The sequence below is a fragment of the Gymnoscopelus microlampas genome, assembly GCF_963454915.1.
Source record: "Gymnoscopelus microlampas genome assembly, chromosome: 24".
NCBI lineage: Eukaryota > Metazoa > Chordata > Actinopteri > Myctophiformes > Myctophidae > Gymnoscopelus > Gymnoscopelus microlampas.
In genome coordinates this window covers 19,402,853-19,429,684 of record NC_139961.1, presented here as the reverse complement: position 1 = coordinate 19,429,684, position 26,832 = coordinate 19,402,853, and the positions used below count along the sequence as shown (strand labels likewise).

The following is a 26,832-nucleotide window of genomic DNA, read 5'->3' as shown; positions in this document are numbered from 1 at the left end:
GGAATCATACGAGGAAGTAAAATGTATAATAAGCAAGAAAGGAAACATGGCCGCAATAAATGGATCCAGGGAGAAAGCGTGGCAAAGTATTGCCGACAAATTGAATGCACAAGTCGTCCAAAAATATATATAATTTATATGCAAGTTCATAAATATATAATTCAGTTAGGCTTAAACATGAGGAATGTATAGTGAATATTGGAATTATCGCCTACTAATCTACAATGCGATAGCCTATTATATGCGCTGTTACGACCCCTAGTCTAGGGTTAGGGGAAGCAACATAAAATGCAGAAGGACCAAGGCTTTAAAACCGAATATAGATTTATTACAAACACAAAGTATAAAGAGGTACACAAATATATATATAAACTGGAGCTGCCTGACCTATAACATAATACTATACTAACTAAACTAAACACACTAAATCAAAACATAATAAGAATAATCAAACGGTCATAGTCTCTGGTCTTTCCTAAAGAAAGACAAACATAAGGGTGGGTGAGAGAACAGAGGGATTGAGTCTCTGCCGCTGGTAAGCTGACAGTCCTCTGCAGTAATGGATTCAAACTGAGGCTTTATAGAGGAGCAGAAGTGGCCACGCCCAATCAGCAGCCATGATCATTAGTGAACCAGCGAATCAGTGGCAGGGACGATTCCCCACAGCTGTCAGACATTTGGCAATCAGCAGCACTACCAATTCTCCACCTCAGAAACAGGAATGAAAGAATACAAAAGCAACACACAAATACTATAATGTATCTAAAGATAAACGAATACAGAATGAAATACGGTTGGCCGTAACATGCGCCATGCATCCAACCAATATGTCTGAGTCTGTGCTCAGGAATGTGTCAAAAACAAAATAATCTCAAAGAAATCAAGGCTTCATGGAGTGTGTAATTGATAGAAAATAAGTCTTTTTTGGGTGAACTATTCTTTTAAGTGTCTTGTTCAGGGACACTTTGACACATTGCTAAGCCCTGGGATCGAACCTGGGATTTATGGCTTGACAGGCAGGCTCTCTAACCATTCAGCTATGGCCACTTCATCAGTAGTGATTCTAGGGCACTTGTAGTCTGTAACAGTAAAGGGTTTCTGTGATTTAGCCTTCTGGTTAGTGCAGCTGCCAGTGATATGAGAAGCCTGGGTTCAAATCCCCATTTGGACACTTATGTTTAATGCTCTCAAGTTTAAGAATTGAAACACCACTCTTATTTTCATATTTGGAACTACTATCAAAAAAAAAGAAAAGGAAAAAAGAAGTGTGTCAAATCACAAGTAGCTTGTTGATCGACTATTGTTGAAAATGTTGGAATAATCTGGAATAATGTTCTCTCATGGGGATCCCTGGTACAAACTATTTTAAGATGGGTGTGATTGGGCCGGTGACCCCAGTGATTTTGAACTTGGGCTGACTGCACAGAAAATTCAGAACACTGAATTGGTCTACCTGCACTACATATACACACACAATAAAACTGAAGGGTACATTTTACTCAACATATTACAAAAGGTCAGACAGTGGATGTGTAAGGCTATTATATGGGTATGCACTGGACTTGGGACTGTGTTATTAAATACATTAAAACACAAAGACAACACACAATCTGCAATTTTCTTTTTATATTTTATTTTCTTACAAAATATGAATCAATGCTTTAATAAGAAATTGATGGTGATTAAGATATATACAACATGACAATATGAGACAATATCAAACAACCAAATAAATAAATACTCATAAAGACTGGTTTGTTTCATACTGTTCAACCTGAAATCTGTGGGGGGAAAAAACAAGAACAAAACACCGCCATTTAAAAGTAGAGTAAGTGATATTTTTTTGTTCAATGTTATAGTGTTCCAGTTTCAAATGTGTCTGTCAAATGTCACTATTTTATGTTGTATCCTGTATGATTTCTCTGTCCTGATTGGATAAATGTGTCATCCTGATCGAATTTCTTTTCTTCTTTTTACTAAAAAGCTGGAGAAACTATTGCCATCAGAATATAAAGCCATTTAACATGTATGTTAACAAAACAAAAATAGCACTTACTGCACCATTAACAATGTCGGTCCTCATGAATCCAAAATATGGAACACATGGGACAGATATGTTCCATGGACAAAAACATACAGTTTATAGCCAAAGTGAGATGCTGACCTCACCTGCTCATATAAAGAAAATACCAATTTATGATATTAAAACACATTTTGATATTTCTTCAAAATACAGTAGGTAATGGAAGACTTTTGGTGACAAAAAGACAACTCTTTTACAAAATATACTTTTGGTTTAGTGAAATGGAAAGAAATGGACCCTTATGGGTCTGTAACTCTGAGAGTGAACATGAAACCAAATGAACCGTTACAGGTCTATAACTCTGAGAGTGAACAACGGAACCAAATGGACCCTTACGGGTCTGTAGCTCCGAGAGTGTACAAATGGGACCAAAATGTACCCTTACAGTGTAAATGTTTGGGGGAAATGATCTCTTCAAATATATAAATCTCTTTATTGAAACCATTTCTGGTACAACTCAAAAGGGAACCTTTTTTTCCACCAGTTTCCTGTAGTAACAGGCATGGTGGATGCTACAGTAGGAAGTGTCTCTCGGTGTAGGTCGCTGGTTCCTGCACACAGCTCTGCATCTCGGGACAGATGACGCGTTGTCTGACTCTTCTCTTCTCTGAGCGTTCATCCTCGCATTATAGGGAGCTGAATGAAAGAGAAAGAAATATGAATGCATTCAGCCTTGGATTAGCTGAGGGGTAAAGTGCACGCCTCTGCATTTGATATGTATCACTGTCTAGTCATTCATTATTATGGACGATTGGGGATAGGTTTGTCCCCTGCTTCTGGTCAAACTGAATTAAAGGTACTATGACATCAACATCAATGTTAATACTTATTTCTTGTGCTCCACTTGATATATGTAGTATCTGCCCCAAACAGACAGACAGACAGACAGACAGACAGAAGAAATGTTATGCCGCAACTTAATTTGGGATCCTTAAATGCTATCCAAATATAGGCGGAAACATCAATCCACCAGGCAGGGGGAAAGATTAACATTACATCTGCAACCACTTTATGGCCCGTTTCTTCACCTCCATAGCAGACACAAACGTTGACACCAGTTGACAGGCTGTCACTGATAAGCTCGTCCAATTGGCTACTATAAACTCCAACCAATAGCCGTGACTGGAATCACACGATATGCAGAATCAAATATGATTATTTCTGGCCGTGCCATGGGGGTCTTTAAATACATGCATTTCCTTTTGGGAAATGTAGGCTTTTCTGATAGGTTTGATATTTATGTTTGATAATATCACAATTTAAACATTTTATTACAAATACATGTTAACCACATTAACCATGGTGTAACCATGTTTAGGGCAAATTTCCAAAATTGGTCAAAATGTGCTTTTAAAATCTTGGTGGTGAATTAGTCTGATTCTCACTATTCTGTTCGAGCAACATCATGTCTTAGATGCTGTCTGATGTCTAAATAAGACAGTACCCTGAGAGTAAAAAGACCTGTAACGGTCCATATGGTTGACTATCAGTAATTTAGCTTACGAAACAATCTCAAGCACTATTCCACTATGGGGTGATGATTAAATATCCTGTTTTCGTAAAATGTTTTAATTAGATTTTCACCCCCACCCCCCCACCCCCAATAAATGAAATAAATAAGTAAAGATAAAAAATGAAATATAGATAAAATAAATACAGATACAACTTGTATATACAAATTGTCAAACCGTTTTCAAAGGAATTTAATAAAAAAAAAGGAAAATAAAATGTATAAATACATTCCATAAATGTAAAAAAAAATAAAACGATGAAAATAAGAAACAGTGAAAATAACCGAATTACAAGTAGATCAGCTATTTTCACTATTTGGCTTAAGTGGTTGAATTCATAATGTTTATTTTAGTATGTTTGGGTCCCGGGGGAGAACTAAATTACTATTTTGGATCTCCGCTGAAAGTGTTTAGGAACCAATGCCCTCAGGGACCGCTGGGGGTCCCAGACCCCACGTTGAGGACCGGTGAACTACAAGTTTGGTCTTACCTTTGTGGAGCAGAGGGATCCTGTGTATCCGTTCCTACAGGCGCACACGTTGGGTCTGATACATCTACTGCCATACAGACACCTCTGCTCACAGTGTGCTGAGGGAACAACAGAGAACGGGGAACACATCACCACATAACACCCATATCCGTGTGTGTGTGTGTGTGTGTGTGTGTGTGTGTGTGTGTGTGTGTGTGTGTGTGTGTGTGTGTGTGTGTGTGTGCAAATGTACTTACGTATTTGACAGAGCATGCCTTGCCAGCCAGGGGCACAGTGACAGGTGTTTGGACCCACACATTCTCCTCCATTCAGACACTTCTGGAGACACGTGGCTTTGGGAAATAGAATTGCATCAAATTGCATCACGTTAAGCCAAGAATACTTTTAAAATATCACTCAGGCTTTAGAGTTAAGGCCACTACACAGCAGAAGTGACTTGAATAAACGATACGAAAATGAGTCACGATTATTTCACATCAAACTTTTATTTTGGTGATCCTTCATTCATTCAGGTGAATTATTTCATTTGCGTTGACAAATCATCCTCGTTTAGACAAATAATTATGACGCTTCATCGCCTAGTGTGCATATACTTATAAATATAAGTTTATAATATATAAATGAATTCATGCCGTGTGTGTGTGTGTGTGTGTGTAAAAAGGTTTGGGATGATATATATAGTACTTACGTTTATCACATCTCCTGCCTCGCCAGCCAGACGGACAATCACACACATCTGGACCTACACACCTCCCCCCGTTCATACACATGGGCTCACACACACCTGCAGAGAGAGAGAGAGAGAGAGAGAGAGTTAAGCAATTCTCAACCTTTTTAATTTCTAGGACCCCCAGATTGAACTTCATTAGGCCACAGACTTTAATACAATGTATGTATATATTTCTTAAATCTCTGGGATCCGAATCTACACTGTAGAATTCTCAGCGTTATTTTACTCTTAAGTGTCTACAAGTGGAACCAAATGGACCCACACGGTTAGGTTCCATTAGTACACACTCATAGTTACGCTCAAGGGTCCGTTTGGACCCCTGGCGGTCCCGGGACCCAACGTTAAGAACCAGTGGGCTAACTGGTTGATTTTGAAGGTTAATGTGAAGTGAGGTACACTTGTACAGGCCTTGAGAAGCCGCCTGGGGAACTGAAGGTCCCAGGTTTGACACCTCGACAGTGTCACGCCTGTCACGGTGTCTGTGAGCAAGACTAACTGCTTGCTCCCCCCGAGCTCTCAAATTATTGTCTCCGCCAGTATGGTGGAGAGTATGCTTTCGTCTCCGTCCGTGTGTCCGTCTCAGCCAAGCTAACATTGGTCAAGCTTCACGTGACACGTGACAATATGTAATATTGTACCGTGATTGGCTGACTCTATCCAGACCCTTTGCTTTGATTGGCTAGCGAGACGCATGATGAAATAAAAACCTATAAATAGCACCACGCACTTCAAAAAATCATTTATATTTTTTGAAGTGAGCTTCAAATCACTGTGATGACCACTGTTGTTTCTAAATATGAATGGGGTGTGATTTTTTGTCTCCGCCAGGAGAGTTTTACCCTCCGTGTGTGTGTCCGTCTCAGCCAAGCTAACATTGGTCAAGTGACACGTGACAATATGTAATATAAATAGGTAAGACAGGATTAATCAGGAACAGTACTGGCGGAGACCTGTGCTCCGAGGAGCACATTTTCTAGTTATCATTATTGTCTCCGCCAGAGGTGGAGAGTATGTTTTCGTTCCCGTCCCGCTGTGTGTCCCCCCCCCCTAGCCAAGCTAAAATTGGTCAAGCTTGACGTGACACGTGACAATATGTTGTCACCAATGCTTTTGATTGTAGGGTTTAACATTTTCCGGGAAATAGCTAATTTTAATTCCCGGGAATTTTCAGACCTTTTCCCGGGCTTCCCGGGAATTCCCGTTAAAGGGTAAAAAAAAAAAAGTGCCCACTAAAATGCATTTATATGTAGATACTTAAATAGACAATTTTACACGAGGTGCCCAAATGTCTCTATTGTGTCCACCTATGAACTTGCACTAATAATGACTTAAGTTGATTTTTTAAATCATATAAATATAATATATAAATATAATATAGTGCCCTGGCGGAGATCTGCCCTGTTGTGCAGCAGCGGGTGAAGACAATTAACTTAAACCGAGCTGCGCTGTGCACCCAAAACGCACTCAAACAATGTCAAACTCTAGCTGCTGAAATAAACGTTTCATTTGTATCATTATTGACAAGAGAATTTGCAAAATGATTATTTATTTATTGTCCATCAGAGCGCAGGTGAGGTCACAGCTTATCTCTACTTTTGTAGGATATTGATTTGATAGCCTAAACTTGTAATATTTTTGCAGTTATTAATTTATATTAGGCTACTTGCTGGCTATTAAGACTCCATTTTGGGATGTTGGCTGTATGTTGTCAAATGTATTAGCCTAATCTATATTTTGTTGTTGATCAAATGTCGGGTTTTGTAGTGTGATTTTGATGTGCACATGCATGCGCTGCCACTGACAATCAATGAGACAGACAGCTGTTGTGCAGTTCACTACTGGGTAGTTCTAGTAAAATGGTAGTTTGAACGTTCTAAAATGCAAGTGTAGGTAGGGTAGGCTACATTAATGATGATAAAAAAAATGGGACCACATCGGTCTAATAGCCTACTTTCTCTCTCTCTTTCGCACGCGTGCGAGTCACACGCGCTCTCTCTTTCTCTCTCTCTCTCTCCAGCTCTCCAGTCTGTACTCTCTCTCTATCAAAAGCATTGCTTGGCTTGCGCGCATTTTAAGCTGGAATATAGGCTCGAAATCAAACCTACCTACTGTTTATGCAGCGTTTCACTTGATGTTGAATCTCAATAGTCAACTGGTGTCTACCGTATTGACAGCAGAGGAAACAGTGAAATCAGCGTGCGCAGGGCAGGCAGGGGGCATCACGGCCACTTGTGTTTTATTTTGTTCATTACTGTTACATTCAGTGCGTCCCATACTGGTTCACAACGGGACGATGGGACCCTGCCCTGGTCGGCAACCGGCAAGTAACTTGGCTAATTATAATAGTAATTCCTCCGCGCTGTAGATAGGCCTTTCTACTAATTAGTATTCATTTCTAACAAAAAAAAAAAAAAAACGGGATCCCGGGAACCAAAGTCAGTTCCCGGGACGGTAAATAACCTCGGGATTCCCGGGATTCCCGTATCCCGGGAATCCCGGTGTTAAACCCTATTTGATTGGCTAGCGAGACGCATGACGAAATAAAATCCTATAAATAGGTGTGTCACTTCAAAAAGCCATTTATGTTTTGTGAGGTAACATTGGTCAAGCTAACATTGGTCAAGTGACACGTGACAATATGTAATATAAATAGGTAAGACAGGATTAATCAGGAACAGTACTGGCGGAGACCTGTGCTCCGAGGAGCACATTTTCTAGTATTATTATTATTAGTAGTAGTAGTATTATCATCATCATTATTATTGCTTTGTTTAGTTTTTTTTTTAGAAGGGAATCTTCTGCGTTCTTGAAAGACCGGCTGGTGAATTTGAAAAAGCAACACCTGTAGACAGCGCTTCACATGTGCTTCCAATGATGTCAGAGACAGAGCCATGTCTCGTTCCACTCCCACCCACTAGATGTCAGACATGTCCTACAGCCATGTGGCTGCATGCACACAGTGGTATGGTGTGTATTGATAGAAAGTAAGGCTGCATCTGAATAAGGCTGTATCTGAATCGAGTGACTCATTCACTACTCCCTATATAGGGAGTCAGATGTAGAGGATGATATAGTGAACTCGTCTGCAAAATAAAAATAATATTTTCTGACGCAACTCGGGTCCCTGTCTAGTTTGTCATCGCATAATGGTGGCCGTTGACCCCTTCCGCTGGAGCGCCCCTGTCCCGGGAGGGGGGACAACTGTACCCTTCATCCAGTGGTGTGAAGTAACTAAGTACATTTACTCAAATACTGTACTTAAGTACAATTTTGAGGTACTTTTACTTTACGGGAGTCTTTCCAATTGTCTATACTTTTACTTCTACTCCACTACATCTCAGAGACAAATATTGTACTTTTACTCCACTACAATTATTTGAAAACTTAAGTTACTAGTTACTTTGCAGGTCTACATTATTACATGATAAAACATACATTAACCACTCTAGTCCTATTCTATGCATAGGCTATTTGAAAATAGCCGATCTACAAGCTCACAACGCGTCGCGATGCGACGCGTTGTGAGCTTGTAGATCTGCTATTTTCAAACATTTTAGTACTTTCACTTGTGGTACTTTAAGTACATTTTGATACCAATACTTTTGTACTTTTACTCAAGTACATTTTGAATTCTGGACTTTTACTTGTAACGGAGTACTTCTCCATTGCAGTATTGGTACTTTCACTTAAGTAAAACATTTGAGTACTTTTTTCCACCACTGCCTTCATCCCACCCTATTGGCGGGCCTGCCCAGCAAACCGTTTGGGAGCCACTGTGTGCTAGACTGTAGAAAGTATGGTGTGTGTTAACTGCACACCACAGACCATCGCACCTGTGTTCCAGGAAGTGTTGAAGAAGCTTCATTTGTACTACACACTGTATGCACATGTGCACAACACACAAACTGTGCGTTGAAGAAGCTACATATGTACACACTGTATGTACATGTGTGCAACATACGTTGTAGAATCTACACATGTACGAGGCGGAGCGGCCAGACATAAATGAAGAGAAAGATGAAAGTATGCCAGAAATGAAGAAATGGAGGAAGACAAGGATGAAAGGATGGCAGAGAGGAGGACATGGAGGAAGAAGTAGACACAGTCGTCTAGAGGGTGTAGGAGATGAGAGGAGTGCGTGAATGCATAGTGGGGAGAGTGTGGAGTTGATACCAGTAGCATTGTGGTTATACATCCATTTACAGTTCTTTTCTATCATTCACTGTTGCTCTATTGTCACGAGGATGAATTCACGGGCAATGCCTGAAGGCCTGGTTGAGAATTAGGGATGCAACAGTTAACCCATTGAGGCCTGAGGTTCCGATTCTGCAAAATGTCTTCTAAATCCTAACGGTTTTCTGAAAAACGTATGTTTCTATATCAGTGGTTTTCAAACTTTTTCATGTCAAGGACCCCAAAATGATATGAATTTGGCCGCGGACTCCCATCAAAATATTTAGTTCCAGGGACCCCCAGAAGCAAAGATTTGAGTTAAAAATGTTCGCTTTAAAATATATATATATTCAAAGATTTGCACACATTTTCAAAAGTTTTTGAATAGCCCAAAGTGTAAAATAATGCTTTTTAGCTCAAATCTAAAAATGACACAGTTCCAGGTCTTAACACATCGGGTGCCGATCACGGTCTGGACCGTGTTTTCACATAGTAGCGCTCTGGTGCCGAACACGGTCCGAACCGTGTTTGGTGTCTTTTTTTTTCCCATATGGGAGGGGCTGGAGCAGCTTTGGGATCACCCACGGTGAATCTGATCATTTTGTGTGCACTGTGTCCACTGTTACTCGCGTGAGCGATGTTATCGTTCCAGGCGTTAGCCAGCACCATCGGCTAAAATGGAGACATGCTTTTTTTTCACATGGAATGCACGTCGTGGGGTCTACAGCTTAAACGGCGCTGCGCAGCTCAACGGTGAGATTTCGGCACCGAACGCAATCTGTTATTAAAAAATGCTGGCACCCGATGTGTTAATGGGTTAATCAAACTTATCAATTTATTCAATTATTATTGTGCCTGCAGATATGACATTTTAGCATAATCTTCACCTATTATGACATGTACCAGAATATGGACGCTACGGTTCATGTGGCTAATATTGTATATTTTGATCTGCATTGTTGGAAGCACCCTGAAGTTAAGCACTTTGTGACAGTGGTGCATTAGTGAACGTGTGTAGGACCTCCATGAGTAAGGAGCCAGGAGGCAGTCAGGTGATCCATGCCAAACAATAGAAGACAAACGATGGAAAAGCAAGATAACCCATCTCCGAAACCAGACGTACAGTAGGTGAGTCTATCCCATTAAGACCTGAAGAAGCATCTGTGTCACATTTTCATTTGAGCTAAAAAGCGTTATTTTACACTTTGGGCTATTCAAAAATAGCAGATATACAAGCTCGTAGCGCGGCACCGAGTGCCGCACTACGAGCTTGTATATCTGCTATTTTTGAAAAACCCTGTGAAAATGTGTGCAAATCTTTGAATATATATTGTTTAAAGCGAACATTTTTTACTCTATTCTTTGCTTCTCGGGGGTCCCTGGAACAAGATATTTTGAGATGGGGGTTGGCGGCCAAATACATATCATTGTGGGGGTCCTTGACATGAAAAAGTTTGAGCACCACTGATATAGAAACATACGTTTTTTTCAGAATACTGTTGAGATTTAGAAGACATTTTGTAGAGTCAGCCTCAGGTCTTCATGGGTTAATTCCAATGGGATAAGTGAATGTGAACACAGCTTGTGAGCCGTTCTTTAACCCCATGGACACCGGACTAAATATTGGACCCATTCTTCACAAGCCACATTCCTGACACTAAAATGGCATTTGTCAGAGAGACAGACCAGGAGAAAGACGACTTTGTCATCGACCTTTCTCAGTCCCAGCAACCCACTCTCGCGAGATCTAGCACCAGTAAACATAGGGCGTTTCCATCAGACGCCCACTCTTATGTACCATTTTGCACCTAGTGACAGAGCCTGAGATGGCGCATCTTCCTAAATTAACCCATTAAAATCGGGAACCACCTTAACCATTATTTTATGCTTTTTTGCGATTCAAAAATAGCAGATCTACAAGCTCATAGCACTATGAGCTTGTAGATCTGCTATTTTTGAAAAATAAAAAAATATTGAAAATATTTTTGAATATATATATATTTTTGAGCTGTGCAACCGCTCCTATAAGAGGGTTTAGGACCCATCCGTGGCGAAAGTTTTTCTTTCCGTCGTGAAAATTTGTCTTTCGCTGTGACGCCCATAGGCTAAGCTCTGCAGGACGTGCTGCGATTGGCTAGCGAGACACATGATGAAATGAACTTCGCAGACCCGCTGTGATTGGCTAGCGAGACGCATGATGAAATTAATAATAATGTAAAAAATGTAAGCACGTCACTTCGCAGGACGTGCTGTGATTGGCTACCGAGATGCATGATGAAATTAATAACTCATAAATATCACCGCGCACTTCACACTGGGTGTGATTTTATTTTATATATATATATACATGTTTTAACTCAAATCTTTGCTTCTGGGGGTCACTGGAACAACATATTTTGAGATGCGGGTCCGCGGCCAAATACATATCATTTTGGGGGTCTTTGACATGGAAAAGAACCACTGATTATAGCAACATAAGTTTTTTCAAAAAACTGTTAGGATTTAGAGGACATTTGTCTAAATCCCCAGAAACAAAGATTTGAGATAAAAATGTTCGCTTTAAAAAAATATATATTCAAAGATTTATACAAATTTTCAAAAATTACAGATCTACAAGCAATGCTGCGAGCTTGTAGATCTGCTATTTTTGAATAGCCATAGAAATCTAAAATGCGTATCCATACTCACTCTTCTGACAGCGTGGTCCGGTGTATCCGTCCAGACAGGAACACACATTATTCCTCATGCACACTCCTCCATTCTTACAGGGAGGACTGCACACAGCTGGAGGACGACAGCAAGGAGGGAGCCATGGATGGAGAGAGCGAGAGGAGGTGAGGAGATAGGAGATGTAATGAGAGATAAAGACAATGGATACCATGAATACCAGGGAAGCGCAGTTGTTTATTCATAATTACTAATACTTAATGTACATAAAATAGCAATACAAAAATCCTATGCTAAATGGTGGAATATTATTATTGTTTTAATGATAACACTGATTGCTCAATTGCTTGTTTGTTTGATTGATTGATTAAATCGTTACCGTTCTGGCACTGTGAGCCATAGAAGCCGTGTGGACATTCACAGGTGTCCGGTCGAACGCACACGCCTCCATTCAGACACACAGGAGAACACAGTGCTGTGGACACAAAATAATAAACATTAAACGCCTTTACATACATACTGTACACATGCTTGCAAAGATACATGCACACAGTCTGAAATGTAACACCAGCCAAGTACTAAATACAGGTACATAGTTTTGGAAGCCACCAGACACTTTGGCGGGTGGCTTTCTTTGCAAGACAATATCAGCATCGGTGGTTCATAGCACGGCCAACCTTTTTTACATTAAAATGTCAGCATGGATATCTCAGCACGAGTAAGATTAGTGCAGTGAATGAACGAATAGTGCAGTGAATGAACTTGGTGGCACACTAGTGTCTCAACAACATAGCACACTGTGTCTTAGTGTTAGAGTGTTCCATAATCCATCACTTGTCTACTTTCACCGTGCTGGCATGTGTTATACTGTACTGTATCTCCTATGTACACATAACCTTTTAGACATAGTTAATACATGTTAATGTTTTTTTCTTTTTTCATGGACGTTTCCGTGACTTAACGGACCACTTCACCCATTTTCAACCTATATTCATATAATTGGTCCTCACTAATGCAAATTGTTCTCATTTACTGTGCCTCAGAGGAGGGCTGTGGACAGTTCAGAAACCCGCCTACCAGTGACATCATCGATAGGGAATCAAAGCTAATATAGAAACTGCAGGCTTTCTATTCCTGGAAAGTCAGAATGCAAAAAAGAAAATCGTGAAATCTTGTTTGAAATGAACAAGCCAAAATGTGTGTGTGTGTGTGTGTGTGTGTGTGTGTGGGGGGGGTGTAGTATTCTGAAATGAATGATGACACTTGCGCGATCAGTATTCCATCACTCGTCAAAGAAAGCTTGCCTAAGGCGCAAACTGGGCTAGATCCGGGCCTGTGAACAAACCTGCCTACCGATGAAGTCACTGGTAGGCGGGTTTCTGAACTGTCCACAGCCCTCCTCTGAGACACAGATTGAATAGACAAAAGATTAACCATTTTATAACGAACATTAGTGAGGACCATTTATATGAACATAGGTTGAAAATGGGTGTAGTGGTCCTCTAACCACTTGAACCCTATACTGTAGCATCACTATTCTGGGCGGGGGGGGGGGGGGCATATCTACAGGCTGTGAGCTTGTAGAGCGGCTATTTTCGGCAAAGAGATTTGGTGTAGATGGCAAAAAAGAGTACAGTGCAACTCAGGTCCGTTGTACCAAGTACAGGGTCTGAGTGGTTAATGAACACATCCCCCGCCAACGGCTAATCTCAGAACGTCCATCGTAGTGCCAAGCTTTTTCTTACCTTTTTTGTTTTTTTGATTCCGCCATGGGCCCCGCTAAATCCGTTTAAAATCCGCGTTCATTTGGTTCGACACAAACACGGGATCCGACATTACAAAACGCCGAAGACGGCGACGCGATCCGACCCTCCATTTTGGAGAACGAGAGCAAAACGCTACAATGGGGGATGCGGAGAGCAAAATAACAAGCCGAGATAATGGCTTCCAAAGTTGATCGCTAGACAGGAAACGGAGGCGGGACAAAAACCGGAAACAGTATTATTTCGTTTCCGGTCCGCCCCCTTCGAAACCGGAAGTGCAAAAAAAAAACGGAATCTGCACCTGCACGATTTAACATGGGAAAACACCCACCCCGTAGGACTACGGGATTGGCGGTTAACGGTTGGATTTAACGGCCCGTAGGACTACGGGATTGGCGGGTAATGTGTTAATGAAACACACACACCTGTCTGACATGAGGGTCCGGTCCAGCCAGGCTGACAGCTGCACTCATCAGGGGACACACACTGTCCTCCGTTGTGACAGTGACGATTACACACCACTACACACACACACACACACACACACACACACACACACACACACACACACACACACACACACACACACACACACACACACACACACACACACACACACACACACACACACAATGTATCACTACACGCACAATATATCTCTACACAAAAAAAAAGCACATAATCGTCAAAACACTCATATTCTATTGAGAATATAACAAATATTATTAATAATAATACATTTACAGTATTTAGCGCCTTTCATGAACCCAAGGACTCTTTATATTTTAAAAAATGAATAACCAACAAACAAACAACCAAACAAAACAACAAACAACTATTTGCCATGAGCCTGAGAGAATAGGTGTCTTTTCAAGGCAATAAACAATTAAATAAACTTTAATAATAAACAATTATTAAAGATAATAATAATTATGTAAATGACATTTTTTCTTTAAAACCTTGTTGTTTTTTCATAGTAATACCAATAAATAAGAACTTAAAGTATACTACATTAGTTCCATTGATCCAAGCAGGAACACAATCCATTGATTGACCATTAAACTAAACATGTTTTGAAAATACAAACGGCCCACGGTGAGCCGCGTGCATTTTCAATATTTTCAACTGGGCCCTGATTATCCCTCTGGATAAGAAACAAAAAAAAGGTATTTGTGAGGACTTACTGGTCTGACATCGAGGTCCTACAAAGCCGTAGGGACAGGAGCAGGTCTGGAGTCCTACACACGTCCCTCCGTGTTCACACGGCAGCCTGCACAGAGCTGGACACACATTCACGTCACTAGCACTGATTCATCTGTACGTACGGTACATATTTGTATAGATTGTATAGGGCTGTATACAGCAGAGTGGTTCTCAACCTTTTCCGGCCGCGACCCCCAAAATAATCATATTTGAAATGGGGACCCCCACCCACCCTGACCCAAGAACTTGGAATTGTAGGAGCTGAGGTATTTGTTTCACTCGGTTCCACGGATAAATAGTGTGAAAATAGCATATCTACAAGCTCACAATGCAAATATATATACGCATTGTGAGCTTGTAGATCTGCTATTATACAAATGGCCGAAATGTATATAGGGCTGAAGTGGTTAATGTATGTTTTGTAACTAGTAATTAAATCTTTAAAATAATTGTAGTGGAGTAAAAGTACAATATTTGCCTCTGAGATGTAGTGGAGTAGAAGTAAAAGTATAGACAATTGGAAATACTCCAGTAAAGTAAAAGTACCTCAAAATTGTACTTAGGTACAGTATTGAGTAAATGTACTTAGTTACTTTACACCACTGCATCCACAGAGGCTGAATGGACCATAGATATATATAAAGGCTAGATGGCTCAAGGGGGCGGCGCAAGCGTAGCTCAACCGCGGCCATCTTGCGACGGTCACTCATAACATTATGTCTATGGTGCATATACTTTGAAATAACCATAGCGTGCTCAATTTTCATCCGATTTTCAAACGGTTTGGTGTTTTGTAAACACCAAAGATGTAGTTATGATACTGCATACTTATAATTATAATCATGTTTTTTTTTTTAATACAATAATATCATAACTACATCATTTGTGTTTACAAAACACCAAACCGTTTGAAAATCGGATGAAAATTGAGCACGCTATGGTTATTTCAAAGTATATGCACCATAGACATAATGTTATGAATGACCGTCCCAAGATGGCCGCCATGTGGCGACGTCGTACTCCATTGGCCAGCAGCGCTGGTGAGTCATCTAGCCTTTATATATATCTATGGAATGGACCATGAGGGGGAAAAACAACAAAGCCTGCATTGAACCGAGTCGCCCAGCAGGGGGCACCTATAACAAACAAACCAGATGGCACAGCTGGTCACATTCTAATCATGTGCACATCATCACAGGCCTCACATGGCTTGTGCAGCATGATAAATGAGATCAGCACCGATCATGACAGATGAACGAGTCATTTGTTAGCATAATAATCGCCGCCGCCGAGCGTAAGCCCTTTCATCTGCTTATTAGGCCCTTACGAAATTACACATCTACACGAGAGCAGTAACAACAACAAAGCATGATAAATAGACCAATAGGACTATTTAACCACTTTAAAAAAAAACTACTTATAGTCCAGGCAAACTAGCTCATTTTGGACCTCAAAATCAAAGTAGTTGTAAAAGACTTTTTTTCTTCACAGATTATTTCTATGAAGTCAACAGAACAACATACCAAACGTCCTAAGAAATCCTAGTTGCGGAAACATGTTCAATTGGCATCAATCCAAAATGGCTGCCAATTATTGTCAAAATGATGGTGAGTCCAATTCTCATTTGTCTGAGATTTCAATTGACTTCCAAATATATTTTGAGGTGAGGAATTCAGATAAAATATATTTAAAAAAATAATAATTAGCCATGTTTGAACTAATATAACAGAACTACAGGATGTTATTACAAGATATTCTAACAGCATTTCACATCAAAGTAATTGTAACAGATTGTCTTCCACCATACATCATTTCAATGAGCTGTCCAGAACAACATACTAAAAGGTCCTAAGAAATCCTAGTTGCATTGTCAAAAAGCCATGTAAAATGATGGTGAGTCAACGTCAATTAAACATATTTCCACAGCCAGGATATCTTAGGACTTTTAGTATGGAGTTCTGGACAACTCGTAGAAATTATGGGGAAAATAATCTGTTACAATGACTTTGTTGTGAAACGCTAGTTTGCCTGGACTATTAGTTGACTGGGGTCCCCAAGAGCTCTATACTTGGTCCACTCCTTTTGTCCCTCTACACCAAATCTACAAGCTGATCGATTGATTGAATACTTTATTATCAGTTTGCAAAGACAAGCGCAGGGAAGTATAGTTCAATACAAGGTCTGCTAAGAGGATTTTAAACCCAAGAAAGCACTATGGCTTGTTTCCATTGGGGTCCTTTGTACTCAATTCATCAGGGAAAAAAAACATGTCGGGTTGCAATGTGCTGTGAGCTTGTAGATCGCTGATGTTCGCCCCCAGAATAGGAATGCTATGGGTTCATGCGGTTAAATCCATGGTAGTATAAATCACTGGTTCTCAAAGTGTGGTCCAGGGACCACCAAGGGTCCTTGAGGGGATTCCAGGGGGTCCCCAGCTAAATCATTGGAGCCTTACTGGAAGATCGGGGTCCCAGAGATAGAAAACAATGGTATTAAAATGGGCGTCTGTGGCCTAATGCGTGATGGTATTGGTTGTTTACCTTCCTGGCAGGTTTCACCATGGTAACCAGCGGGACAGTCACACACGCCTGGAGCCACACACACTCCTCCATTCTCACACTGAGGCTCACATATGGCTGAGAGAGAGAGAGAGGCAGAGAGAGAGAGAGAGGCAGAGAGAGAGAGAGAGGCAGAGAGAGAGAGAGAGAGAGAGAGAGCGAGAGAGAGAGAGAGAGAGATTGGGTGTCATGTTGATATACAATTTTTGAAGTGTATGGCATTGGTGATACTTGGTAGAGTAACAGACGTTTTATGTGTGTGTGTGTGTGTGTGTGTGTGTGTGTGTGTGTGTGTGTGTGTGTGTGTGTGTGTGCGTGCGTGCGTGCGTGCGTGCGTGCGCGTGTGTCTGTGTGTGCGCGTGCGTGCGCGTACGTGTGTGTGTGTGAGAGAGAGAGACAGACAGACAGACAGACAGACAGACAGACAGACAGACAAGCAGTAGGACAGACAAACAGACAGAGAAATAGACTGGAGGATGGATAGATGGAGACAGATGTGGAGACATAACACATGACAACATAACAGCTGGGACACTTTCCAGGAAACACACTGGATGTGACGGTGTGTGTTTGCGTGCGTGCGTGCGTGTTCTTAACATGTTTACCTGTCTGACAGTCCACTCCTGTGTATCCTGCTTTACAGCGACATGTGTTGGGGGCCGCACACTCCATGTTCCTGCCGCACGCCAACCTGCACACACCTGTGGACACACAAAGTACGTCATAAGGCTGTTAAACCACATTAATAAACCACTTAATAAACACGTAACCACTACATCATGTGTTGCAATGCAGTGCTTTGTGAGCTTGTCTATTTTCCAAATATTTTTTGCTCTTTCGCTTTTTTTCCATCTATAATGACATGCCCCAAATTTGCATGGCATTGTTAAAGTGGTTAAACCGCATTACAACCTTACAGGGCACTGTCATGCTGTTTGTGAACAATGAACTGAAAAATGCACACAAACTGATCAATGCTATTTGAAACCTTTATATTAGTCGTTATTAATAGTCAACACAGGCTTTATTTTAAAGTACAGTGTCATTTAAACTTGACAGTTTTGGGAGGAGAGCTAAACTAATAATTGAAAAGAAAAGAAAAGCAAAAACAAAAATGGCTGCTCCAGTCTCAGAGACTTCCCGGCGTTATCGACGGAGGGGGTCGTCAACCGATGAGGCGAATCGTGGACTATCATTGGGCAGTCTTCAACTTTTTCAGCCCAAGGACTGAGAGAGATGAAGCAGGTACCCCCTCTATATTGTATAAAATTGAGTTGAAGATGAAACTTTCTTTTGTTTAATTGGTCTGCTCTTTTTTCCATCTACACCTATACCTCTTTGCCAAAAATAGCAGATCTACAAGCTCACAACGCCTCGCAGCGCAAAGCGTTGTGAGCTTGTAGATCTGCTATTTTTGGCTAAAGTTCTCTTCAGAATAGGGATGCTAGGGTTCAAGTGGTTAAGGAAAAACATTATATATCACACAAAGATTTTGGCGGACCCCCTATAGTAACTCTGAGGACCCCCTAGGGGTCCCGGACCCCCTGTTGAAGACCCCTGTGTTAAATAACACTGCTTCACGAGATTGAGAGCCTTACCTCTACACGCGCGTCCGTCTCCGATGTATCCGGCCGGACACCGGCCACACCGATACCCCTCTCCTCCGCTGACTTCCTCACACAGCACCCCGGGGAAGCACGGCCGCTCGGCGCAAGAGGAAGGCGCTCTGATCCCCATCGCCGTGGCTCCTCTCCCGGGCTGAACGGAGGCGCCCCTGTGGAGAACGTAGGCGCCGTGGTGGGTTCCTCTGCCCGCCGTGGTGAGGGCCAGACTGGGCAGGACCCGCACGAGCCCCGGGTCCCCCAGGCCCTCCGGATGGTAGTCGTACGAGGGGTCCGCAAGGTCGCCGTCCGCGGAGAAGTCGGACTCGGAGACGGAGTAGGAGAGCGCGGTCAGGGCGGCGGTCAGAGGGACCACGCGTTTGGGAGGGGTCCAGGGTTTGGGCTGGGTGGTGGCCAGGTGGTGGGGCTGTTTGGGTAGGTTGGTGACGCTATGGGGTCCAGGATATACCTCTGGAGCTGGGTGGGGCGTATCGAATAACCTGCTGGATGGCACCACTCCAGTTGACTGCTGCATGTGAGACATTAGCAGAAACCTTTGCCATCAATTGGTGTTTTTTTGGAGAAGTCAGTAAGGACAAGAGCATGAGCTGTATGGTTTAAATGTGAAATATGTCCGTTTTCTTTCTTCACAGAACAATTACCACTTTCGTTTCATGGGAGCGTGCCCGCTTGACGCTCCACCTGTCACTACCCCCCCGCTCACCAATCATTGACAATGTATTATAAGCTGAAGTCATCAGAATCGCGCAATATCTCCCCAGGCCAAGCAGGATAGAGGATTCAGTTTAAGATGTTAATGTTTGTTTTTAAGTCTTTAAATGGAATGGCACCAATGTACATAGAGCTTTTACCTCCCAAAAACCTCACATGGGTCTTGAGGTCTACTGACCAGTCACTTATTCTGGTCCCACAAACAAGGCTGAAGAAATAATAACTATACAAATATGAAAACAAATACAAGTTGCACTCTAGGGTGTTCTAAAAGGGCATAGGAGGAAGTTAAAAACGTATCTAGTCTTATCCCTCATTGCTCAACAATCAAATAACATTTAGAAATACAATTTCTAAAATATATGTAATGAAAATACTATGAAAACAGAAACCAAACAAACACAAAAATAGCTTAATGCAATATCCTTTCGATATGTTGTTTTTATTTAAAAAAAAATGTACTTGAGTATTGTACTGCAATTTCTCAGTTCTTCACTACTTTTTTAAAATGTGCCGGCGTGGATTGGATTGCTCTACGGGAAAAGCATGGGGAAACCTGGGTTCAAATCCTGGGTGGGACATGAAACTTACTTGCAACTGTTATTCAGTTGAATGCGTTGCACAGACACATCAACGGCACATCTAATTTAACTACTTTGTCATTTTAGATTTGGCCATTCATAAAATAGCTCAAGCTTGTACATCTGCTAGTTGAATTTTTTTTTTTTAAATCTTTAAAGTGTGAGAACTACTGATTTAGAAGGCATTTGTAGAATCGGCCTCAGGTCTTAATGGTATAAACTGCACTGGACTGGACACTCACTCACCTTGGAGACGATGGAATACGATTCCACCGGCTCCCGGGGAGCGGTTACACCGGCCCTGGAGAAGGTGGAGGCGGCAGCCCTGGGGTCGGGGCTCTGGCGCGTGACGTGGTCGTCCGTGGTGGCGACGCGGAGAACCCCGACGGAGCCTTTAGGGGCGTTTCTCGAGGCGGCGGCGGTCACAGCTTCCCTCCTCCCCGTCCCCCCTCCCCGCCCGGCGGGGGGGGACAGCAGCGGCGGCGACGACGCTTCTCCCCGGTTGGCTCTGGTGACAGAGGAGGATAGGTGTTTGATTCCGTGCCTGGCGGGCAGCGCCGGCAGGTGCAGCTGGGACACTTTGCCGTTGGCGTGGCCGTGCGGGGATCGACCCATCTTCTTGCCCAGCGTCTGTTGCTGGTGAGGCAGCTTTTTGGACGCTGGAGGGAGAGAGGAGATGAAAAGATGAATCACCGGTGGGGGAAGAAAGACAACGATTTTAAGACAAATTAAGATATATTTTAAAAAGAGAAAAAAAGAAGCGCTGCAGGGATCATTCAGTTTCTCTGATAGATAGGTGCTCTTTGGTGACACAGGTAGGAATATATGAACAAAAAAAGGGTTTCCAAAGAAGTACTTCTAAAGGTGTGAAATGTAGACTTGCAAAGAAATAAATTCCAAGGGACTCCGTCTTAAGTGAAAAAAATTATAATTTATTTAGAGCAAGGCAACAAAATATGACCAATGCGTATCGACCTACAGTAGAAGGTCTTCATCAGAGTCTGTCTAGTCTAGACAGACCCTGGCAAGCAGTACTTCTTTGGAAACCCTTTTTTGTTCATAAGATTTATTTTAATTTGATTTAATCTTAGTATTTTCAAAAACATTAAAACATTATAATGAAGAAAGCAATTGAAAGGTCACGGCCCCCTCACGCATTAGAGGGACAGTATCAGTCAACAGAACCAGGAATGTGTGTTTTCAATTAGTTTAGCATGATTCAAATGCAGTTTAAAGTTACAATGGGTTTGTATAGGAGGGGGGGGGGTCTGATCTAGAGAATATCAAATATCTAAATATTAAACCTTCCCCTGCTTTGTTTTTTTATTTAACACCACAAATAATATCAGGAACAGCATACACATATTGTATAAACATACGCTGGCTTCCCAACATGTACAGACCACAGAGATGAACGCCATACACAAACAGAGAAAAACACAAAACATAAAACAAACTATCACAGCACTAAAAACACACCAGACAACAGGAGAAACAACATCACACTGGGAAAAGAGTAAGGTATGCCATTAAGCATACATACCTAAATCCATAGACACCAGTACAGGTTATCACTGGCCACTCACAGCCAAAGAATATTCTAAGTGGAGCCCATTCTTTTATGAGCTCATCTAAAGATCCTTGTATTACATTGAATAGTCTAAATTAATTTAATCTTAACTGGGGTGCACACGAAAGCCATTTTAAAATTACCCCAGAAATGCATTAAAATGAAATACCCCTTTAAGGACTGGGGATCACAGATGTTTTTGCACGCCAAAAACACGATAACAAAAGTTGTAAAAATAAATATCTTGAGCATGAGCAAGGGAAAGTTACATCAGCCACCCAGGACCCACTGATAAATGCTCTATGGATTCTGCTTTGTAACTAACTAGAACATTATCACATAGGGAATTTTAGAATCAGCATTGCTCTACAAACAACACAAAGGGACAGTAAAAAATATTGAAACTGGCAAGTGGTCGCATCACATCAGGTTAAACACTCTCCAGTTCAACTGTACTGTCATGTGTATTATATAATACACAATGAAATATGTGTGCTCTGCACACATAGAGGACACACCATCCCAAAACCAACAAAACAAAATTGTATTATCATTATTATTATATAGGCCTATATAAAGTAAACATTGGCAATTATACAGCCAAATTGTCCCAAGTGTTAACCACTTTCAACTTGGTGTCCCTAATCTGGACATACCATTATAGGCAAACATGTCGAACATTTCTTAATAGGGTTTAGGGTGGAAATAAATGTAAGTTCACTTTAAAATATAAACAAATTATAGTATAATGGAAGTTTATAAAACATAATGATGCACTTTTTAAATACAAAATATTGTTCAAAAACACCTGTGTGTAATCTAGGACTTTCCAAAATCGGGATCGGCTTTGGACCCAAAAATCTGGCATTGGTCGGGCTCCAGTACATTATACAGTATATACACAATATACGGTACATCAGCTGTTCAGCTCCCACAATGTTTTTAAATGGAAGGAGCGAGAACAGAACATGAGTGGGATGGCTACTGTCCTTGACCACTTCAACCCTATACACTTTATTGACCAGGGTGCCTCGGGGGTCTGTACTTTGCTCCCTATTTTTCATCTACACCAAATCGCTTTGGCGAAAACAGCCGATCTACAAGCTTACAACGCGTAGTGTTGTGAGCTTTGTAGATTGGCTATTTTCAAAATGATCACCTGTTTTCACCGACTGTTCACCTACTGTATTATGACATGCCCAGAATAGGGACGCTAGGGCACATGTGGTTAATGTTTTGGGCTTTCCTTTAGCAGTGAGTGATGTAAATGTAATGAGGTAACGTGGTAATTCTGTGCCAATACATGATTTTTGCTGTTGTCTTTGCCTTGTAGCAGCAGTCTGCGGTCTTGAGCAGTCGGGTTGCCAAACCACACCGTGATACAGTCTTGTCAGAACGCTCAATAGTTTTGGAACTCATACCAAACCGCGAGAAACTGTCTTCAGTAAAGTGCACTCTCTCCGCTGTGTTTTCTTCGAGGATTGCATTCGGGTGTTGAAAGACCATGTGAGGAGTGTCTGAAATGTATAACAAGAGATCCAAAACTATCAACCATTCCAACAGTTGGCCCATTGATGGAATGTGATTTCCTTGGCTCTTTCTGAAGTCAATGCTGATTTTGTCGCTGTCGGATGGAAACCACATATCTCCATTTTTAAACTTTTTTTTTAGAAACCTAGATACCTCATTGGCCACTGCAGTTCATTGGAGCGACCTGTATCGGGTCTTTTCCGGGACTTGTCAGAATCTAGTTGTATAAAAATACCCTGTTCGTCTGCGTCTTTCCCTGTTCGGAAAAGACGCGCCGTGATTGGCCAGTAGTCAAGAAGCGTGGCCCCCTTTAATATGGCGTCCGCGATACAGACGGCCCAGTGTCGGAGGAGGCGTCTAACTGTATATGTCTATGGTCCTATGAGCGCGGGCATTGCTTAGAAGCCCCGCAGGGCCCGGGGGTTTGAAATTAAATCAAGCACTCACCTTTACCTAGTTTAGATACCAGATACCAAATAACGCACCTGGGATTGATATAAACTAATCTAAGGTGTATTTTTGAGGTGTATGTCTAGAGTTTAAGTGGTGAAGTGTGTCAGTGAGTTTTTATAAAAATTGAACCAATGAAAAGTATTGTAACTAAACACAGGTTCTGTTTTCCCCCCCAATTCCTGAAAAATAACCGTTTTGGACATACAAGCTTTCCGCCTGACAGGGACGATTTATTGCATCTTCTGGACATGCAGAGAGAGAGAGGTTGTTATCATGGCACCATATGGTCAGATCATCCATCTCCCTCCGGCTGGCCCTCTCATCACTGTTGAGTCCGGTCACTGTGGTGTCATGTGCACATTGTAGGATGCTGCTGTCATTATTTGGCAACACGGCCGTGTGTGTAAACAGACCGTACAATAGAGGAGAGCTGAGTGAGGCAGCAGCAGCAGCCCTCAGGCGCGCCGCTCCTAAGAACTAATGCAGATAAGTGTGTTACTGTTCTGCCCGTTAGGAAATCCAACCAGCGTAGTATCCTCCTATAATTTCACAAACCTCTGTGGCCTTCGTTCGTTCGTCTGTGTGCCGTTTCTCCTCACTGGCTGGAGCACTTGATCTTATTTTGCACACAGCCATTCCTCATTACCATCTCAACTTAACTGCGAAGCCCGTTTTTCAATTTCGCCAAATCTCAGCTGTTTATTAGCCTTTTAAAAAACAACGGCAGATCTAACTGTGTGTGTGCGGGGGCGCGGCGACGGCTCGCGCCTGTGTGTGTGTGTGCGCGCGCTCGCGATGGCGTGCGCCTGTGTGTTCGCGCGACGGCCGCGTGTGTGTCTGCGTCGCATCTCCGTGTTGTGTGTGTGTGTGCGCGACGGCTCGCGCTAAACTGTGTGCATTATGTGTCAAACAGTGGGAGATGACGTTGCCAGGTTTCGCGCGAGAAACAAGCAGCAAGGTCTGTACTTTCGCCTGCGCCCTTCACCGGGCCTTGGGTGCTCATATCCCCCTACGGGTATGGTCTAGTAGTTTTAACCCATTCATATTTTAACCCAACGTATCTCTGTCATTTTTAAGATTTCTTTGGCTATTCAAAAATAGCAGATCTACAAGCTCATAGCGCGGCACTCGGTGCCGTGCTATGAGCTTGTAGATCTGCTATGTTTTGAATAGCCAAAGAAATCTGAAAATGACACCGATGCGTTAGCCTGGGTGCCAGCCTGCTTCGCTACGTTCGGCGGATTTTTTTTTCTCTCTGCGCTTCTCAGTCTGGAATGCCCCCGATTGACTCGTCTTGCAGAACTACACAGGAACTACACAGGAACTACATACAGTATGTTACGTTAGGCAACGTCGTTGCTGATTGGATGTTGTTCAAACGAATGACGAATCAAAACGATAACACCGTTTTTTTTGTCCCGCCCCGCACCACAGACCAATCAGAAGCCACGGTAGGTTTCGAACCTTGGCTGCTGTGTCCCGCCTCCTGGAGATAGGAGGCATTCCAGACTGAGAAGCGCAGAGAGAAAAAAAAATCCGCCGAACGTAGCGAAGCAGGCTGGCACCCAGGCTACCGATGCGTTCCCCTGGGTTAAGTTCCTATTTATCAGTATCACAGTGCTAACATATTGTTCAGGTTTAAAAGGAAAAAAATGGCATGGCATTTTGTTTTATATTACTTATCATTATGGGGCGAGGCCAGCTGGGAAATACAAGGTCCCAGGTTCAATTCCCGGCTATGTGTCGAGGTGTCCATGAGCAAGACACTTATCCCTAACTGCCCCCTCCTGAGTGCTCATTAGAACATCATTCCCCCGTGGGAATAAGCAGGCCTCCCCTTTCCTTTTGTTGCATTATCTTTAAAGGCCTCATTTTTTTTAGCATATCACTTAACAATACTGTAGATACCAAACAAATCTAAACAAAATCTTATTTTGTGTATTTTTATGTAAAAGGAGTTATAAACTTTGAGTTATGATTGGTTGAGGTACAACACGCCTCCGTTCCAGAAGTTCGGAGCAAGTGAAAAAATACATGTTGTGACATCTTTAATAAATATCTTCAATAAAACCCTTGCGGGCCACAGGTTAGCGAATGGCTGGTGTACAGTACAATACATACACTGTATGTCATACAGGATGAGAGACCAGAGAGGGGGAAAACAGAGCTGAACGAGAACAGTCTGAACCGCAGCTGAACAGCAGTGTAAACACTGGTGACAACACACAGCTGGACTGAAACCAGATCTGAGGCACGTCAGCCGTCCGGATGGGAACTCCCTCAAGCTTCACTCAACTTCCACACACATCATGAGGAAGAGTGGATTTGCGAGGCTCAGAGTCACCCCGTTCCTCCACACCAGTGGGTCTCAATCTTCTCTCTATGCCAAGGACCCCAACATGTATATGTATATGGCCATGGACACCCGTCCCCCGTACAAGATGTGTGTTGTTAAAATGTTTCACAAAAGTTTGTGCATCTGCTAATATTGGCAAATACATTTGACGAAGAGGGAAGAGGGAAATACTAAGGGATCTAGTACAGAGCCCTGGAGGACCCCGGTCAACTGAGTACAGATACAGGGTTTAAGTGGTTAACTCTATTTGAGACTGGATGATTCAATGTGTTCCTGTCAACTTACGGTTATGAAAACAGTTACTTAAAGAGGAGAGAGAGAGAGAGAGAGAGAGAGAGAGAGAGAGAGAGAGAGAGAGAGAGAGAGAGAGAGAGAGAGAGAGAGAGAGAGAGAGAGAGAGAGAGAGAGAGAGAGAGAGACACAGGCATAAACAACCGTTTATGCCTGTGGTTCTCTAAGTGGGGTCCGAGGCGGCCGGGCACCCTCATGGTTCCTCGAGGGCCTTCCAAATAGACCCTTTATAGGTATTTTAACTCTGAGAGTGTACAAATAGAACCAAATGGACCCGTATTTGTACACTCTCAGAGCTATGGGGGTCTTTGAAATAAATAAAAAAAGATTGAGAAATTGGCATTGTCTGCTCTATTGCAGTGGTGGAAAGTAACTACAATAAGTACATTTACTTAAGTACTGTACTTGATCTCACAACCCCCATGATAAGCCATGTCGTGTATAATCATCTAGTAACCACATGAACACTAGTGCATGGGGTTCGCTAAACATTTCCATGCCAAGATAGGACCCCCAAATAGCCTTAACCTTTGGCTGTGC

General features: G+C 42.2%; 1 protein-coding gene across 1 annotated transcript in view; it reads right to left on the bottom strand.

The window, feature by feature from the left end:
* Positions 1 to 1,707: 1,707 nt before the first annotated feature.
* LOC311041105 (von Willebrand factor D and EGF domain-containing protein) overlaps positions 1,708 to 26,832 on the bottom strand; it is a 94,083-nt gene continuing 68,958 nt past the window's right edge. The window contains exons 25-36 of the mRNA XM_084051579.1: positions 20,339 to 20,751; positions 18,777 to 19,308; positions 17,784 to 17,879; positions 17,161 to 17,256; positions 14,602 to 14,697; positions 13,843 to 13,938; positions 12,034 to 12,129; positions 11,676 to 11,771; positions 4,773 to 4,868; positions 4,321 to 4,416; positions 4,085 to 4,182; positions 1,708 to 2,719 (exon numbers count right to left, since the gene is read on the bottom strand). Of these exons, the coding sequence (XP_083907705.1) occupies positions 2,699 to 2,719; positions 4,085 to 4,182; positions 4,321 to 4,416; positions 4,773 to 4,868; positions 11,676 to 11,771; positions 12,034 to 12,129; positions 13,843 to 13,938; positions 14,602 to 14,697; positions 17,161 to 17,256; positions 17,784 to 17,879; positions 18,777 to 19,308; positions 20,339 to 20,751 (1,832 nt within the window). The 3' untranslated portion in view covers positions 1,708 to 2,698. The remainder of the gene's footprint in view (positions 2,720 to 4,084; positions 4,183 to 4,320; positions 4,417 to 4,772; positions 4,869 to 11,675; positions 11,772 to 12,033; positions 12,130 to 13,842; positions 13,939 to 14,601; positions 14,698 to 17,160; positions 17,257 to 17,783; positions 17,880 to 18,776; positions 19,309 to 20,338; positions 20,752 to 26,832) is intronic.